General features: G+C 37.6%; 1 protein-coding gene across 1 annotated transcript; it reads left to right on the forward strand.

The window, feature by feature from the left end:
- The first annotated feature begins 7,505 nt into the window (after window positions 1–7,505).
- LOC111948013 lies at window positions 7,506–13,222 on the forward strand. The gene is made up of 2 exons (XM_023959211.1): window positions 7,506–7,698; window positions 12,130–13,222. The coding sequence occupies exons 1-2, from the start codon at window positions 7,523–7,525 to the stop codon at window positions 12,773–12,775; spliced, it is 822 nt and encodes a 273-aa protein (XP_023814979.1). The 5' UTR covers window positions 7,506–7,522; the 3' UTR covers window positions 12,776–13,222.
- Window positions 13,223–20,514: the final 7,292 nt, after the last annotated feature.

Below are 20,514 nucleotides of genomic sequence, written 5' to 3' on the forward strand. Positions count from 1 at the left end.
GAGCTCCGTTAGGGGTAGTTATTACCCAAAAGTTTATGGAAATTTGTCTCTTGGAATTGCACGGAGTTCTATGCCAAACTAAAGTGAAATGGAAAGTGAAATGCAAAGTTAAAGGAAAGTGAAATGCAAAGTTAAAGGAAAGTGAAATGCTAACTTGAAGGAAAGTGAAATGCTAACTTGAAGGAAAGTGAAATGCTAACTTGAAGGAATGGAAAATGCTTACTTGGAGGAAAGTGAATCCTAACTTAAAGGAAGGTGAATGTCAAAGAATGTGAAAGCAACAAAGTATGTGAAAGCAAACTAAAAGATGTGAAAAATAAATATTATTACTACTGCAAGAGTTGTCTGACTGAAATGAATGACCTTTTAATTGCTGCGTACTCTGGAAAATTATCCATTTTAGTTCTTTTAGATCTCAGTGCAGCATTTGATACAGATGACCTCTCAATTTTGTTACATCTGAAATCTTGGGTTGGTTTTTCTGTCACAGTTCTTAACTGGTTTTATTCTTATTCATCTGACAGGTTTTTTACACAAATGTACCAATTTATACTTCATATACAAATGTATGCTGATGATTCATTAATATGTATGCATGCACTTGGAAATAAAGCATATTTGTTGACCTTAACCTTCCATTTATTATATGACAGCGTAAATACAAACAGCAAATACTTTCAAATGTTGCAAATTATTTAATTTTTCAACTATTATCAAACTTTATTATTTCATTGTTCATCACTGTCAGAAAGATGGTGTAACCCTTGTGCTATCCTAAGCACTTTAACATTGGGAATTGGGTCATCTAGACCCACTAGACAGTGCTCTGAACCTTTTTTCTTCAATGAGTTGTGAACCTCACTGGTGTCCATGGATTACATGAAATCTCTCCACCTTTATCCACCTTTGTCATGGTAGGAAGAACATATCAATGCAAGGATGGGGTCATCTAAGATAGCACAAGGGTTAAGCAATCATTGTGGTTTTGTTGGAACATTGACTCACAAAAGTTTCAAATCTTTGCAGATATAATTCAGCAAATTTAGAAACATAAAATCTTTGATAAAAAAAATTCCACAAAGAGGCTTTGGAAGAATCTATTCATTTTTATTTAGCATCAGCAGTTCTTCTGACATCCTATTATATTTTTTTTTCTATTTATTTAAGAAAATTGAAAATGTCCGTGTCCTGACATTAGGATATTAAAATATATCTTGTTCCCACAGATTAATATCTCGTTCGCATGAAATACTATTCCGTTCCCACAAGATACTATTGCGTTCCCTCGAAATACTATTCCGTTCCCTCGAAATGATTAAGTCGTGCGAACGCAATAATTAATCCGTTCGAACGCAATAATTGTTTACGTCATAAGTCATTCACGCGGATATGCTCTCTTTACGCCGCCGCTTTGCAGCCAATCATTGGCCAATCACCATGTCCCTGTAACCGAGGTGTAACAAGACCAATGATTGGCCGCTAAGCATGCTAGGAAACGTGACGTACTGCTATGGTTGTTATGCTACGAGCCAAAGGTAAGTGCATTAGGTGAAGCAGCCAGCTTAATATGATATTTTTCAGATTTTCATCGAGACAATAACAGATCGACCATTCTTGCTTTTATTTTTACCCCTATTGAATGCTCACAGAGACACGGAAGTAGCGGCAGGAAGCGGCTTTTGCAGCAAGATGACGGAAGGCATACCATCAGGATGATGTGAATGAACGTGAATACGATGGATGCTTTTGTGCTTTTTAAGATAAATAAATTTGTTCTTTAAACATCCTCCGTGTCTTCAATGCAATGTAATGAGACACAGACAGACAGAAATGTGAAGGTATCTGCTGTAAATCTATGACGTAAATTAATAACAGGACAAATGATCGGCTAGTTAGCATGTAGCCTAATAGTCTTCGAATGTAAAGGGACTGACTGCTAAAGTTAATAAAAGACAAGTCCTGAATATTATTATTCCTATTGGACCCTAAACTAGCTCAGCTGTCTGTCAATAGACCTGCCAGTTGCCCAAATGCCGGCATACATCAAAGAGCTCTGCGGCGGAGCTAGTAGTAGCCTAGCAGGAGCTATCGTATGACAAAGCAGCCTAGTTATCATAAATCTTTTGATATTTTTCTTATATTCATTGAGACAGTAATAAAGTGATCATTTTTGTTTTTTATGTTCCTTTTTTGAACGAATGTGGGTCACAGAGACACGGAAGTTACCGCTGAAAGCGGCTTTTGCTGGCGTACAGAGAGCATATCTGCGTGAATGACTTATGACGTGAATAATTATTGCGTTCGCACGAGTTAATCATTTCGAGGGAACGGAATAGTATTTTGAGGGAACGGAATAGTATTTCGTGCGAACGAGATAATAATCTGTGGGAACAGGATTTTAATCTGTGGGAACAAGATATATTTAAATATCTTAATGTCAGGACACGGGCTCCATAGTTTTGAATAGTCAGACGTGAGATAATAGCTTCACTGAAAAATATCTACATGATAATTCACCACTAGAGGGCGCCCACACTGCAAAAAACAGTCATAATTTTCAGGACTTCCTGACTTTCTTTAATGGATCATTCTGGTACCATTTATTTAGTGGTTTGTTGTTGGGATCCATAAAGAGATTCTCAACAAGAAGTGATTCAGTCCCAGCAGTCACATTTGCAGCACTGAGAAAATTAAACTCCAGCAGCAGAAAGAGTTTTCAACCCTTGTGCTATCCTAGGCACTTTAACATTGGGAGTTGGGTCATCTATACCCACTAGACAGTGCACTGAACCTTTTTTCTTCAATGATTTGTGATCTTCACTGGTATCTATGGATTACATGAATTCCTCTTCACCTATATCCACCATTGTCATGGTAGGGAGAACACGTCAATGTAAGGGTGGGGTCATCTAAGATAGCACAAGGGTTAAGTGTAACAATATTGTCTGGATATCTCCACAAATACAAACAAAGAATGGTTAATGCAGACAAGATGATAACATGTTGAAACCTGTGATCTTTTGTTGTGGAAACCATGATACAAACTTTATTTTTTTGGCTTTTATAAAAACATTTACAACAAACAAATTTTACTGACGAAAAAAAAAAAATTACAAGCATTTTTCCACATGAAACATCCAACACAGACATGCATCTTTACCTTAAATGACAGGGCCTACTTAAAAAACATGCACTTTGTCAACTGGAACTGTTACCAAAACCATTTTTTTCTTTGTTTCTCTTTGTTATTTTAGATTACATAAAAAATCAGGCATTTGTCTGGTCATAGTCATTCATTACAAACAATTATTTCCTCTATGCAAACTGTAAAGTTCTCTCAATATAAAGGAGCAAAAGCAAAGTTGAAATCAGAATGTGTTGAAGTACAGGATAAACTATGTATAAAAGACAAAAAAAAGCGCATTAAGAAAACCTGAATTAAAAAAAACCTCAACATTACTTTCAGTCATAACATCTTCTAAAACATAAAAAAATGCTGTACAAGTTACAAATATATTTACATAAGATGTAGTAATTAGAAAATAAAGCTAAAAAGATTTTTCATATTTAACAGCACTAAACCTAAAGACTGATCTTCCTGTATTTGTTTGCATAATATTTACAGTCAATGACATTTCATATATGTCATGAAAGTTTAAAAACAGATCAGAAATCTCAGAAGGTATGGAAATTCATTAAAATGTGTTTTTATTGATATTGTCCAGACAAATCCAGCTTTTCCTCTTGGATGTTACCATGATTTTGGTTAAACAGTGTTAAACTTTACAGTGTTTGTTCATTTTCATAGAAATCCTCTGAAAACTTTGTTCTGTTTCTTGCAGCAAACTGTTCAGCTTTCTCATATTTGATCTTCTTCCACTTGAAATAGACGCCGATTCCAACAAAGGAAACAACAGAAAACAGAAACGTCAGACTGCATCTCAGCATGGACGGATATGTGTGAACTAGAAACACAAAGACGACACAATATGTTAGATCAACGACCAAGGAAATTATTGAAATGATGAGATTCTACTTTATAAGTACAGATAATGTAATGTTGCTGTAAAAACTGAAATTAGGTTTTGAATCATAAGTGTTCCATTTAAAAAAAAATGTAAAGTATGTCTCTGTGTCTTCGTTGATCAGCTGTATGAACACAGTTCCACCATCAGCTCCATAACACTGAGCTTTATAATGTCTAGAATCACAGAAATGTCTAAACCTGAAGAAAAGCATCTTTGTTTAAAATTAAGAGATTCTGCGTTTGGTAAATTAAGGAAGACTGGGTTGTAATGTGCAATAAACTAAAAACAAACCAAAGTGAATTTTCTTAATACTTTGTAAAAATGTCTGTTTCTCTGATCCATTCATAACAGATTATAAAAAAATGTTTACTCTTTCAAGATATGACATAATATCTTCAGTTTTAACTTCATGTTGGACTTTGGTTAAATAGTTTATAAGAATATAATTTGCAGATTTTGCTGTGTTTGAATTTACTGATTGGTTAACAAATATGTGATGGATAAATGCTGTTAGTGACTCTGACTCCTTACCCATAATGCTTTGCGTCTCTGTTGTTGGTTCAACACACAAAGTGTTGTTTTCCTGAAACACCCACTTTGATATCTTCGTCCCATTAAAGGTGCAGTTTATGTAAATGAAACCTGTGAGAAAACAAAGTGTATGATGTACAGAGTAATCACAACTTTTCAAAGTTTTTATTCCTCTAACTCACCACAGTTAGTGATGTTTATCTCTTTAGAAGCAGAACTGACGTGGTTCCAGGAGGAGCAGACCAGACGTCCTGAGACGTGTTGTTTCAAAGTGATGATGTTTGTCTGCTTGTTTCCAGAAAGCAGCTCAGCTTCTGTCAGTGACTTTCCATTCAGAGTCCACCTGTACTGAGGACTGTCCCCTCCCTCAGAGGAGCAGGACACCTTCATCGCTCCCTGAGACAAACACTCAGAGACCAGCGAGACGGAGGACACAGGAGCTGAGAAGAACACACACCTTTATTCACAATCTTTCTGATGAAGAGCTGAGATGTGGAAAAACTAAACACTAACTTTGACACTTATTGTGTAGATTGTCCACATACAGTCAGATATTTTTGTATATATATCACTTCAAATATCATCTGATAAAAACATATTTACCTTGAACTAATAACTGTAAGATGTGGTTTTCTGTCATTCTTCCATTTGAATCAAATATTTGAAGTCTATATTCACCACTGTCATTCCTGCTCAGTTTATGGATCCAAAATGTTCCATTAAAAGGAATAAATGAAAATGTATCTTTCATTATTATCACAGGTGGTGTATTTTTTCTTCCTGATAGTACATTCACGTTTTTAGCTTTCAGCTGGTATTTATATATTCCTGAGAAGTCGTCCATCAGCTGGAGAGAAACAGCTCTACTCAGATTCTACTTTAAAAGTACAGATAATGTTGGAGTCCAACATAAAAACTGAAATTACGTTTTTAATCATAAATGTTCCATTATTGAAAAGAAAACACAGTTCCACCATCAGCTCTATAACACTGAACTTTATCCTGTCTAGAATCACAGAAACTATTTACGTAAAAGAAGCATCTTTGTTTAAAATTAAGAGATTTTGCGTTTAGGGATATTAAGGAAGACTGGGTTGAAATGTGCAATACACACAGAGTGTGGTTTTCCTTAAACACCCACTTTGATATCTTCGTCCCATTAAAGGTGCAGTTTATGTAAATGAAACCTGTGAGAAAACAAAGTGTATGATGTTCAGAGTAATCACAACTTTTCAAAGTTTTTATTCCTCTAACTTGTTGTGATATTATGCAATGACTTATGTTGACCACTAGGTGGCTCACCGGTTGGTAGTAAAAGTGGTGATATAGAAGAAGAAAGTGGCATGGTGGATGTCACACAACGTGGCTAATAAAAGAAGTGACTGAAAGCTAACTGCCTCTTCATCATTTTGGAAACACGAACATTACATGGTACCAGGAGTAAAACTTAAAGGACGACATGGATTTGAAACCACCGGAGAGTTTGAAACTGACGGGAAATGTCGACGAGAACTGGCGCACCTTCGAGCAGCAATTCCAGCTGTATGTTGCAACAATGGAACTCGAAACGAAGCCAGATGCTAGAAAGGTAGCGTTACTGCTAACGATAGCAGGGCCACAGGCCATTGAAATATTCAACACGTTCGTGTTCGACAATCCTGGTGATGAAGAAAAGTTGGATGTTGTTATGGGCAGATTCGACGCGCACTGTTCTCCGAAGAAGAACGAGACGTACGAGAGATACGTGTTTCGGTCGCGGACACAGAGGGGACAAGAGCCGTTTGATAGCTTCCTGACCGACCTCCGTTTAAAAGTGCAGTCCTGTGATTTCGGGACTCTGAAGGACTCCATGATTCGGGACCAGATTGTTTTCGGCGTGGAGAATAACAAGATCAGAGAGAGGCTGCTTCGAGAGACTGAACTGACGCTGCCGGGGGCCATTAAGATTTGCCAGGCCAGTGAGTTGTCCCACAAACATGTAAAGACGTTTAATGAGATGTCTGCGGTCGCCTCAGCGCAGGTGAGCGACGGTGCTGCAGCGGTCGGAGCGGTGACGTTTCAGCGGAAAAGACGCATGCAGACCCGACCTGCACAGCAGCAGCAGGAGGAGTTCAGCTGCAGGACATGCGGTTCGCAGCACAAGCCCAGACAGTGTCCAGCTTTTGGTAAGCAATGCTCCAACTGCCAAGGCAAGAACCATTTCGCCAAGCAGTGTTTCTCCAAACGAAAAGAGGGAAGGAAAGGAAAGACTGTAAACTTAATTGAAGAGCCAGAGCTAGGTGACACTTTCTTTGTTGGAATGGTAAATTGTGAAAATGAACAAGAAAATAATCCACTCAAGGAAAATAATGTCACTAAAGAGGATAAATGGTTAGCTCCACTAATGATAAATGGGACTGAAGTCACTATGAGATTGGACACGGGTGCAAAAGCAAATCTCATCAACATGGCTGACATAAACGCAATGCAAAATAAACCAGAAATAAAGAGGAAAAGTTGTGGACTGAAAGATTACAATGGGCAGCCAATTAAATGTTTGGCACATGCAGACTGAGTGTGTCAGTGAAAGGAAAAGTGCACCACCTATTCTTCTTTGTTGTGAATGAGGGGACGTGAATCACTTCTTGGTGACAGAGCTTGTGAAGAATTGGGACTTGGGGGGTGACCAAGATGGCGCTCTGAACAGTCGTGTTTGGCTGAGCTCTGCAAACCTAACTGTTTTTTGTAATAATACACGGTGAGCAAAGACCCTTTCTTGATTTTTTTTTTACCTCTTTACAATTTCTTTATACTTTTTGCATAGTTCTCAAAGCAATATGAGCAAAGCCGAGAAGAGAAAGACGGAACTCAAGAAATCGCTAGCGAGTGTTGGCTCTGTTAGCAAACCTGCTAACGTTAGCCAACCTGCAAAGCCGTCTGCGTCGAGTAAGACTACTGATGCTAAAGTCAAATTAATTGACTCAATGCATGACTACATGGAGGCAGTTTCGGAACCATTCCTAATGGAAGAAGAAGACTTCCCTGCTCTTCCCTGCACACCCACTGCTTCCCCAGCTGGTAAGCTGAGAAAAGTCACAGAAACGGAGACAGAGGCTGTTCTTTCTCAACTCTCGTCACTTACACAATTGATAAACTCGAGGTCAGACCAGTGGCGGTTTTTGATATGGGCGATGTGGGCGGTCGCCCAGGGCGGCAATACATAGGGGGCGGCATTTGCCGTGCCTGAGGCGTTACACATAATGTGCTACATACTATATTCGAAGAGGAAGCTTAGAGCTTTTAATTTGAAAATGCTTCAGCAACCGACGCTTAATGCTGTTAGTTTGACACATCAGACTCTTAAGAATGTCTTCCTCCTATTTGCTCTTCACACTTATGGTGCAAAAAAAAAACAAAAAAAAAAAAAAAATACCTCAGAGTGAAACAACGTAAAACAGGCACATGAAAAGGAATTAGGCAGAACAAACATCCGTGCTCAACCCAATAGACCTTTTTCACACTTCCGCATTTTTCGACCGGAAATACGTCAATGACGTGTAAAACAACTTCCTGTTAGCGTAGCAGCAGATATGAAGAATGGCAGAGTCGAAGAGTTGCAGTCTCTGTTGCGTTCCAGGCTGTTCGTCTTCCAACCAAAAACAGCCTTACCTTTCATTTCATTATTTTCCTGTGGATCCAAACCTGAAACCCAAATGGATATAGGCGATCCGAAGAGATGAAGGGCATAGTTTTAATGTAAACACAGGTAGCACCCTCTGCTGCCGGCACTTACTAACTTCGCTCCGGGATTGTGGTGCGGCTGCGTCGTTCGTCGCCTGAAGAGTGGTGTTGCCCCGAGTATTTTCCCTTGGAACAACTTTACTGATCCTTTGAGAAGGGAGTCAGAATATGACAGAACCTCAAACGTCAGGCTATGCAGCTAAGCTGTGAAGATACTAGCGACATGGTGGCTAAGCTAAGACAGTAAAGATGGATCACGACTACGTGACACACCCACCTGCAGGTAAGGTTGTTCATAATGTGTTTGGTTAACGTTAGTCAACTATGTGTACCGTTATTGGATACATGCATTTCTACCTGAACAAATTAATATTTATAATAAAAGATGTTCATGCTCTCACCTATTTTAATTACATGTATTTAATCACTTTTGAGCATTTTGTCATTTTGTAATTTCCTTAACAAAAATAAATGAAATGTATTTGTAATTAAATACTTAACATACTTTTCAAAACATGATTACTGTGTTGTGTTGAAAGGTAGCATTAATATATTAAGACTGATTTTTAATTTCTTTATCTTCACAGGTGCTCTGGATGAGGCTTTGGATTACATCCATGACTTAGAAGCCAAGTTCCTTTGCTGGAGCCAGGAGACGATGTCATGGCGGACAAAAGTTCCTCGTTCAAGACCTCCTAACTGACATTGGATCTAAGATCATCATTCCACCTTTTAAGCTTTCAGCTCAATTCAGCAAGGAGGAAACAGAACAAACCGCAGCCATCACCCGCCTCAGAATTATGGTGGAAAGAGTGATCAGTAGGATAAAGTCCTTTCACATCAGGAACTCTCTGTGCCGCTCACACTGATGGGCAGTGTGAATCAGATCTGGCTTAACCGCCGTGTTTTGGCAAATTATCATGGACTTTTTTGTTTTGAAGAGTGAATTAATGTTTGGTATGTAAATAATGTATAATGTGCAAATAGTATGGAAAAATTTAGTGTTTCCACATATTCTTAAAATCTAATTAAATATAATTGTTATATTCGTAATATTTTTCTGTTGAAATGTGACTGACTACGCAAAAAAATTAGATGAACAAATAAAACAATTTTGGTCAAAATTGTGCCTCGTTTAATTTTTTGGTATGCAAATAACATCAAACATTTACAATAAAAAATAACATTACAGATCAACAGTAAGACAGAAGGCTGAACTGATTGTTAAAGACAAGTGTAATTTAAGGTATGCATTCATGCATTTGCCACAATATATATCCAAGTTCTCTTTCATTCCATCTCAGAAACCCATCCAACCCAGCCATGAGAGGTTGGGGCTGCACCTGGCATAATCTGCTTCCAGATGCCATCATATGGATCTGGCTGTGGTCCTACACAAGAGAAACACAACACACAAAAGTTAGACATAAGTGCATAACTACATTTCAATTTAATTCATTATATCTGCTGTAACCATAATTTGGTTAGTCATAAGATTAAAAAAAAAAAAAACTTAACTTGCTCACAAAGCAACAAAAAGTTAATCACCTGTATGCCTTGTACAGTGTGGACCTCTGACCGTCCCTGCCAACTGTTTTGGGTTTTTGCACCATCAGCTCACTAACCGGTTCAGGATGGATTCCCTTATAAGTAAAAGGCAGAAAGCAATTAAAGTCTGTAGTAACTACTTGGGGTGTTTTTATAATAATTTAGAGTTGTTATGGATACACATACGTTCTTAAAAAATAATGACAATATGATCACAAACCCACCTGTGCCATCTTTGCAAGCCACTCGTGCAGGCCAGGGGGGTGGAGCAGCCTGCAGACCCAGCTGTGAATAATGTGCGGTCTGGAACAGGATGGCAACTATGTGATTGCAAAATCCTTTAGCAGCCACACAACTGCAGACGAAAGCTTTCAGGTTGGCACTTTCTGCGTCCAGTGATATCTAGACACAATAAATTATATAGGTTAAAATTAGGACATACTTATGTTGCTACATCAATGTTCAGAATGACATGAAACTATAACTGTCAATAGGGTGACCAGATTTGAGTTTGTAAAAAAGAGGAGTGAAGTGAGTTTGTGAGATATTTCATCGAGAGTAATTGGTGTTCAGAGCTGCATACATGAAGCAAATATAATTACATTTCATCTATGTTCAATGTTATTTTATTATATAAGTATCAAAAGAGAGGACATGTCCAGGAAAAGAGGACTTCTGCTCACCATACTTTCAGAAAAATAATACTAGTAAGTGAAGAAAGTGCCGCAACCGCAGCAAAATGAACACGCATACGGGCAACTTAACATTTCTTATTTACAGCTTCACCAAATTTTTGGGTGTTATGTTAATCTCATGCCTTTTCACTTAAACATACACACAACATATTCACTGCGATGCCTTATATTACAAATTAATAACACCAGGATTTACAGTTGACGTAAACACACAGAGTTACCGGTGATGCGGCTATGGCTAAAGCTAGCTGAAGCTTACCTTGGTAATGGTGGATAAACTCTTCGTGGACGAATTTATATCCCATGTCCAATTTGTTTCCTTTAGTGGACGATTGCATCTTCACACTCTTCATCACATCGGTGCTGGTGAACTTCGGAACACAACTCAGGCTCTTCGAAAACACTCTAGGCTCTGCCATTCTCCGCCAGCGAAGCACAAACCGGAACTAGGTTTACACGTTGATGACGTACTTCCGGTTTTTGCGAAAAAGGTCTATTTCGAAGAAAGCAGGCAATGGAGATTATTTCCCACAAGTCTTTGCTCCGACACAGCAGACCCGATGCGCACGTGACCACCGCCCTCTGCTGCAAGACGCTTGCGGCCACACCTCTTTGCGGTAGTCTTTGGAACATAAGTCAAAAAACTCGAGAGGGGAGCGCAGCTCGCCGGTGGCTGGCTGAATCACACTAACAGGTGATTGTCAGATAGAAAAGGACTCCCAATCAACTCTGAGCCGCAGCTGCGCCTCCCCTCATAGAGACGGAGCCGCGTGTGTCAGAGGGAAAGGGAGGGGGAGGGGGGATGAGCGCAGACCATTTTTTTAGGATTCAGTTTTTTTGGAGGATTTCTACTGTTGGTGTTGCACAAATTTAGGGAAATGCCAAATATTTTTGGAGTAATCCCACTGATGAGTTCTATGATTTAGTCTTTAATGTTTTATAAGACCTAAACATATTAATCACAATAAGTTTTATTTTTTAGATCTAATCCCTCTGATATGTTTCACAAAGACACACACAGGACGTCACACATTAAGAAATTATTGCTAAAAATGAAGCAGGAGTCCAGCTCTAAAAAAAAAATGCTCAAAAAAATGATGAAAGAGCAACAAAAATGGAATTATTTGATATGTAATTTCTTATTAATATTTCCAGGCTTTCTTTGTTTTGTCCTGCAGCATGTTCATATTTGTATAATTTTGACAGAATATATTTCTATGGAGAACAAAATATTACAAGTTATTTAAGGTTTAACTTGAGTTATTCTGGATTAATGTTCCTGTTTTTATTCATATTTATGTTCAAAAATTTCAGTTTAAAAGGTTTAAAAGTTTAGCTTTAGTGTGTTCAGTAAATGTTTATCTTCTTCGGCCCAAAACCTTAAGCGTGTTTTTAACTTAGGCCCCCTGTGTGACTGAGTTTGACCCCCGCTGTAATACGAGTCTAGAAAATTCATGCATTTTTTGAGTAAAATGGCTAAATAGAGGATAGGGAACACAACAGGATGTTGTCAAATTTTGTATGTGTGCAGGGGGGGGGGGGGGGGGGGGGGGGGCACTGGTGGGGTTACTCGCCCAGGGAGTAAGTTAGTGTAGAGCCGCCACTGGGTCAGACACTCTGGAAAAGTTAATTAGCGGCAACTCCAGAGAGATCTCTGAGATGAAAAAAGCTGTGCAGGAGAACTCCATGCAAATCTCAGCTGTAAAAGACTCCGTTGATGTTGTTTGCACTGAGATCAGTGACATGAAGAACAGAGTGGTCCACGCTGAGGCACAACTGGAGAAATATAAAACAATCGTGGAAACACAGGAAAAAAGGATCTCCCAGCTGGAAAGCTACTCCCGCCGCTGGAATCTGAAACTTCGCGGTTTGGCTGAGAAAGAAAATCAGAACGTGCGGCAAGAAGTGATCCAGATCTGCCAGTCTGTTCTACCGGAGGCGAAAGACAAACTCCCCGATGTTGTGGATACGGTACACAGACTCGGCCCGAAGAGACCGAACAACAACCAACCGAGAGGGATCATCATCCAGTTCACTGCGAGGATTCACCGCGATGCTGTCTGGCGCGCTGCAAAGAAATCTGCCTTCCTGAAAGAACACAACCTGAGGATGGCGGAGGATCTGTCTGCTGAGGACCGCGAACGGAGAAACCGACTGTGGCCGGCCGTGGAGAAAGCCAGGAGGGAGAACAAGCTGGCGTTCTTTGTTGGAGGACGTGCCTTTGTGAATGGTAAAGAAATCCTGCCGCCTTAACGAAGGCTGCAGATGTGGAAGCTGGATCTGAACGTTTTTTGCTATTTTCCACATTTATCAAAAATGATACTGTTGCTTAAAATTTGATTTTATTTGAGCTCATAAGCTATTGCATTCAAGCTGCTACTTTTTATTTTAATTTTTATCTTGCTTTAATTTTGTTTTTGATATAACATTATAATGTTATTTTAAGTATTACACTATACTTAAATGTGAATTAAGTAGCAGCATTGTGGGTTTTATTTTTATTTATTTTTTTCTTAAAATATTTACTCTTATGAGTAAGATGGGACTAATAACGCCCATCACTTTGGTGTTATTTCATAAGCAAATAATTATTGTTAGGGTCTTAGTTCACAGCGCTTTAGTATTGGTTTGCAGGTTCTTATCCTCTTTCTGTTCCTAAGCGACCAAAAATCCTTAACTCAACTTCTTTTTTCTTCTTCTTTGGTCTAAATATCTTTTGTTTTTGTTCTTTTTTTCTATTTCAACTTTATGTCTTTATCCATTATTTCTTTAAATGCGAGAGGTTTAAGAAACAATGTTAAACGTAAAGCCATTTTTTTGTTTTGTAAGCAGTTTAATTCAGATTTTTGTTTTATCCAAGAGTCCCACTCAACTGAACAAGACAAATCCTTCTGGAGGTCACAGTGGGGAAATGATGTGTGGATGTCACATGGTACAGAGCGAGCTGCTGGTGTCTGCATTCTCAAAAACAGATTCAATGGAAAAGTTTTGCTATCTGACAGCGATAAAGATGGTCATTACATTTTTATGATACTTGAAGTAGCCCATTCCGTCTTTATTCTAGTCAACGTGTACGGGTTCAACTCCCGAACAGAAAATAATCTTCTCTTCAATAGACTAGAAACACGTTTATAAACACATTTATATTTAAATACCCAAAGTCTTTTATAATATTTGGAGGGGATTTTAACACAGTTTTTGATAATTCTATGGATAGATGGCCTCCCAGGAGTCCAGACTCTAACTCTCCTATAAAGTTGTTTGCACAAAATTTAGATTTAATTGATTCTTGGAGAGACTCGCATCCAAACCAAAGAGCTTATACATGGTGTAACAAATCACAGACCAGACACTCACGCATTGATTTCTGGCTTACTTCTAAAGACTTAAAAAATGTTAAAACAGATATTCATGCCACACCGCTTTCAGACCACAAAACAATTCATCTAACCGTCCCTTTGTCGAGCTCCTCTGGCACCAAAGCTTCATACTGGAAGTTAAACGGCACCATTCTTGAGCATCTGGAGGTGATTTCTGAAACTCATCGCTTAATAAAACTTTATTGGAACAAAGCACTAGCTGAACACTCATTCTGTAATAATTGGGAACTTTTGAAATACGAACTTGGTAAATTTTTTAGAAAATATAGCTCTGACTTAACAAAAAAAAGAAGAGCTGTTGAGACAGATGTAATACAGAAGATTGCTCTTCTTACATCTAAGCCAACAGATGTCCTAGATGAAACGGATAAAACAGCTTTAATAGACTTACAACACAAGTTAGATGACATTTATAAGCGCAAAGCAGAAGGAGCGTTTATCCGATCTAGGAGAAGGTGGATTGAAGAAGGAGAGCAGAACTCTGCCTATTTTTTCAGGCTAGAGAAATACCAGTCCAATAGCAATTCTGTTTCACAATTAAATATTAATGGGGTCATTTCTGATGATAGAAGTACCATAGCAAAATATTGTTCTGATTTTTATAGTAAACTCTATTCTTCCAACTATTGTTCAACATCTGCCCTTACCTTTCTTAACACTGTCAATAATATTACTCCAGTGAGTGAAGCGGACAGAGTCTGCTGTGATGATGTCATCTCTTTGAATGAGGTTACAGATGCTATAAAATATCTGAAAATAAATAAATCTCCTGGAACAGACGGCCTTACTGCCGAGTTCTATAAACAGTTTTCTGACAATTTAGCCCCATTTTTATTAAAAGTTTTTGAAGAAAGCATTAACAAGGGTGCACTCCCTCCCACGTTATCTCAGGGACTGATTACCTTGATCCCTAAACCGAGAAAGGATCCTCTTTCCTTAGATAACTGGCGACCAATCACCTTATTGAATTGTGATTATAAGATATTGGCTTTGATTCTTGCAAATAGAATAAAGCCAGTCTTAGATACAATTATTGATGAAAATCAGTCTGGGTTTATGCAGAATCGTCATATCTCAAACAATATTAGATTAATTTTAGACATACTAGATTACTCAGAACTCGTGCAGGATGACAGTCTCATTCTTTTTCTAGACTTTTATAAAGCCTTTGATTCTTTAGAACACAATTTTATTATTGCTGCTTTAAATAAATTTGGTTTTGGTCAATTCTTCTGCAATGCTGTTCAAACTTTATATGTCAATAGTAATAGTTCTATAAAACTCGCCAGCGGAACTTCTCCTAGATTCTTCTTGAAACGTGGGGTAAGGCAGGGATGCCCCTTGTCAGTCTATCTGTTTCTTCTTTCTGTTCAACTCCTTAACCTACATATCAAACTCAGCCCATTAAAAGGTTTAATTGTGGCTGAGAGGGAAATATTCATAAGTCAACTAGCAGATGACACTGCTCTCTTTCTCCGAGACGCTTCACAAGTAGCTGTGGCGATTAATATCATCCAGTCCTTTTCTAAAGCTTCAGGACTTACCCTTAATTTAAATAAATGTGAAATTCTGCCTGTTAAAAACTGTTTGCTTACATCTATCCAAGGTATTCCTGTAAAAACATCTGTTACGTACCTTGGTATTCAAATCACTAAAGATATGCAATCCAGATGTTCTATAAATTTCTCTCCAATAATAGATAAAACCAAAAAAACCCTAAACCAATGGCTGCAAAGAGATTTGTCTTTGAAGGGCAGAGTTCTGCTTACGAAAGCAGAAGGAATCTCTCGTTTGACGTATGCAGCTCAATCTCTACAGGTTAATAACACAGTCTGCAATACAATTAATAGAATATTATATAACTTTCTATGGAGAAATAAAACTCACTATATCAGAAAATCTGTTATTTTAAATACCTCTGATAAAGGCGGTTTAAATTGTATTGATTTTACTGCCCTTAACAATACACTCAAGGTAATCTGGATTAAGAAATATCTTAATAACTCCACATCTATCTGGAACTTTATTCCACATTTTGTATTTTCAAAGGTAGGAGGCCTTAACTTCCTGCTGTGCTGTAACTATAGTATTCCAAAAATCCCTTTGAAACTGTCAAATTTTCATCAACAGGTTCTCTTAGCCTGGGCTCTGATCTACAAACACAACTTTTCTCCACAGAGTTGTATTATCTGGAATAACTGTAATATTGTCTATAAAAGGAAAACTCTGTTTTTAAATAATTGGTTTAATAATGGTATAATTTTCCTCAATCAATTATTCAAAGAACCTGGATTATTATATAACTACTCAGATTTCACAAAGCAGTATAAAGTACCAATAACTCCCAAAGAATTTGCAGTAGTGTTTGATGCCGTCCCATCTGGGCTTTGCATGTTATTCAGGGGTTTCTACAGCGCTCCGCCTCTGACTCTTCATCCTCCTGATGTGCTCAAATCTCCTCTGGGTAATTTCTGCTTCACTTCCGCTAAACAGTTGAACTCAAAAATCAGAGCTTTGTTTCAAGATAATTTAGTTTCTGTTCCATCAGCTATCTTTTATTGGGCTAATTTCACTTCTAACATTGATTGGAAAAAAGTCTGGTCTTTACCACAAAAATACTTCTTAACAAATAAAGTCAAAGAAATCTTTTTAAACTCCTACACAGATTTTATCCAGCAAAGCATTATTTAACTAAATTTAAGGCTGACATAAACACCAGTTGTACTTTCTGCCAGAAACAACCTGAAACCTGCTCTCATTTATTCTGGTCTTGTGAATTTACATACAGATTTTGGAAAAACATTCACAAATTTATCACCGATTCTATTTTTGCTGACATACAACTTTATTATAAAAACATACTTTTTGGTTTTCATAGCTTTGATGTCAAAGACCGTGATGCTTTCTTTTGTGTAAACATGGTATTATTTATCGCTAAATTTCATATACACAAAAGAAAATTTTCCAATAAAAAACCGGATTTCTTTGTGTTCAAACTGGAACTGCAGCATTATTTAAACTTAATTTCTGCTTCAAAAAATACAAAAGCTCAAAAAACAATTAGCATCTGTAAATCTTTTGGACTGCTGACATAGATTTACTCTCGCATTTTCTCTTTTCTCTTTATTTTTTTGTTTCTTTTTATTTCTTATTCCCTTTTGTGTTTATTATTAATAATTAGTATTTTTTAAAGAATGCAACATGTTTGTTCTGTATTCAGAATTCTATTGTACATTATATGTGCATAATTGTTGTATTTTCTTGTTTTGTAAGTTGCAATTGTTCAATAAAAAAAAAAAAAAAAAAAAAAAAAAAAAAAAAGCTGAGGTTATCAACTTCCTTAGCCTCAAACTTATCGTGGGAGCTAGCATAACCTGCTTTCTGGAATACCCCCCTGGTGGTAAAAGTACGGTGGCCCAGAAGGGTCACAACACAACACATTAACTTTATACACAACACACTAACTTTACACACAACACATTAACTTTACACACAACACATTAACTTTACACACAACACATTAACTTTATACACAACACATTAACTTTACACACAACACATTAACTTTATACACAACACATTAACTTTACACACAACACATTAACTCACAACACAACACAATAACTCACAACACAACACAATAACTCACAACACAACACATTAACTCACAACACAACACAATAACTCACAACACAACACATTAACTCACAACACAACACATTAACTCATGGCCCAGAAGGGTCACAACACAACACATTAACTTACCTCACAACACATTAACTCACAACGGAAGTAAAGCAGCAATTGAAGTGCTTTTATTCTGAAATTTCTACTGGGCTGAGCAGCTAACTACCTAACAGAAAGTAATGTCACAGTGAGCTGTGGAGGGAGCTGCACGCGCGCTCCTCTCCTCTCCTTTTTCCGCTCCGTCCTCTCACACAGGCACGTGCAGTCCCCAACACACACGCACACACAGGACGGAGCGGAAAAAAGGAGAGGAGCGCGCTTGCAGCTCCCTCCACAGCTCACTGTGACATTACTTTCTGTTAGGTAGTTAGCTGCTCAGCCCAGTAGAAATTTCAGAATAAAAGCACTTCAATTGCTGCTTTACTTCCGTTGTGAGTTAATGTGTTGTGAGGTAAGTTAATGTGTTGTGTTGTGACCCTTCTGGGCCACCGTATAAAAGGAGGACATGCAGGTGTTTTTTTTTTTTTTTTTTTTTTTTTTAATTGAACAATTGCAACATACAAAACAAGAGAATACAACAATTATGCACATATAATGTACAATAAAATTCTGAATACAGAACAAACATGTTGCATTCTTTAAAAAATACTAATTATTAATAATAAACACAAAAGGGAATAAGAAATAAAAAGAAACAAAAAAATAAAGAGAAAAGAGAAAATGCGAGAGTAAATCTATGTCAGCAGTCCAAAAGATTTACAGATGCTAATTGTTTTTTGAGCTTTTGTATTTTTTGAAGCAGAAATTAAGTTTAAATAACGCTGCAGTTCCAGTTTGAACACAAAGAAATCCGGTTTTTTATTGGAAAATTTTCTTTTGTGTATATGAAATTTAGCGATAAATAATACCATGTTTACACAAAAGAAAGCATCACGGTCTTTGACATCAAAGCTATGAAAACCAAAAAGTATGTTTTTATAATAAAGTTGTATGTCAGCAAAAATAGAATCGGTGATAAATTTGTGAATGTTTTTCCAAAATCTGTATGTAAAATCACAAGACCAGAATAAATGAGAGCAGGTTTCAGGTTGTTTCTGGCAGAAAGTACAACTGGTGTTTATGTCAGCCTTAAATTTAGTTAAATAATGCTTTGCTGGATAAAATCTGTGTAGGAGTTTAAAAGAGATTTCTTTGACTTTATTTGTTAAGAAGTATTTTTGTGGTAAAGACCAGACTTTTTTCCAATCAATGTTAGAAGTGAAATTAGCCCAATAAAAGATAGCTGATGGAACAGAAACTAAATTATCTTGAAACAAAGCTCTGATTTTTGAGTTCAACTGTTTAGCGGAAGTGAAGCAGAAATTACCCAGAGGAGATTTGAGCACATCAGGAGGATGAAGAGTCAGAGGCGGAGCGCTGTAGAAACCCCTGAATAACATGCAAAGCCCAGATGGGAACATGCAGGTGTTTGTTGTGAGCGATGACGCTGGAGAGGAGAGGTGGATGATTCACAGTGACGCCCCCTAGAGGAAGCAGCTGATAGACAAAAAAACGAACTTTATTCTTTACTCTTTCGCTTCAACACGAGTCATTTAAAAATGCCAAATGGGGGTAAAATGCTTTTTCTTAAAGCCTCTCTAAAATAAGTTTTAGTGCAGTAAAGAAAATTTAACCCTGATCCTCACACATTAAATTAAAAGAAGCGATTTGCAAACAATGATCATTAAAATTTAACAGCTGTGTTGCTTCAACCTAAAACTAATCTAAAGCTCAGTTAGGTCTCACTAAGTAACTAAAAAAAGTCACAAAAAGGCAGACCATGTTGCAGTTTACTTATACACATTTTGCTGTTTCATGTTCTTTTAATTTAAGACAAAACGTGTAAACGTTACTATTTTACATTTCAGAGCCCCCCAAAAAAACTTTCGCAGAGCGAAACAAGTAAACTACAAACTGTATGTTTATGAATGCATTCTGAAAGTAAATGGTATATGTCTCGCTCGAAATGTCATCAAAATAAAGATTAGTCCTCAAAATATCTTGTTTTGTTGGATTTTCCACCGAAAAATGAACGAGCATCCGCCATATTTTTTGTTCACGGCACGCAAAACCATAAAAGTAACGTGATCATGAGAAGGCTCATAGAAAATGAATAGGAAAATGGAACATATCCATCTCACAATTTAGGGGGTCGTTACTGTAGAAGTACTACGTTTTTCCATGTGGACAAACTGCACGTTTGGGGACGAGACTGGGTTGTTTAAAAAGTAAAATACTACATATGTGTGAAATGGAGGAAAAAAATCTGTTTTCATATAAAGGCTGACATTATTTTGCTCACTGACTCTCAGCTTTTCTCATGAACACTTTGCATGTTTAAATTGTACAAATTGTTTGTCACAAATTGTTTGGCCTTGTCATGTAGTTTATAAAATTAACCTAAATTATATTGTTAATAAAAATACGTTTCTATAACTGAACTAAAATTCATTCATTTTCTGTACCGCTTTGTCCCTTTCGGGGTCACGGGGCTGCCGGAGCCTATCCCGGCCACTTGGGCATAGGCAGGGGATGCCCTGGACAGGTCGCCAGTCTGTCGCAGGGTAGAATGTCCACAATCACACACCCATGCACTCTCACACTCACACCTATGGACAATTTAGAGTTGTCAATTCACCTATGAAGCATGTTTTTGGACAGTGGGAGGAAGCCGGAGATCCCAGAGAAAACCCACGCATGCACGGGGAGAACATGCAAACTCCACACAGAAAGGTCCCCAATTGATGTATTTTTCATGTCCCCCAGCTGGGACTTGAACCAGGGGCCTTCTTGCTGTGAGGCAAGAGCACTAACCACTGCACCACCGTGCAGCCTGAACTAAACTGAAGACAATAAATTCTCTTGGCATGTGAAGAACTGTTTTCA

The sequence above is a fragment of the Oryzias latipes genome, chromosome 10 (assembly GCF_002234675.1).
Source record: "Oryzias latipes chromosome 10, ASM223467v1".
NCBI classification, from domain to species: domain Eukaryota; kingdom Metazoa; phylum Chordata; class Actinopteri; order Beloniformes; family Adrianichthyidae; genus Oryzias; species Oryzias latipes.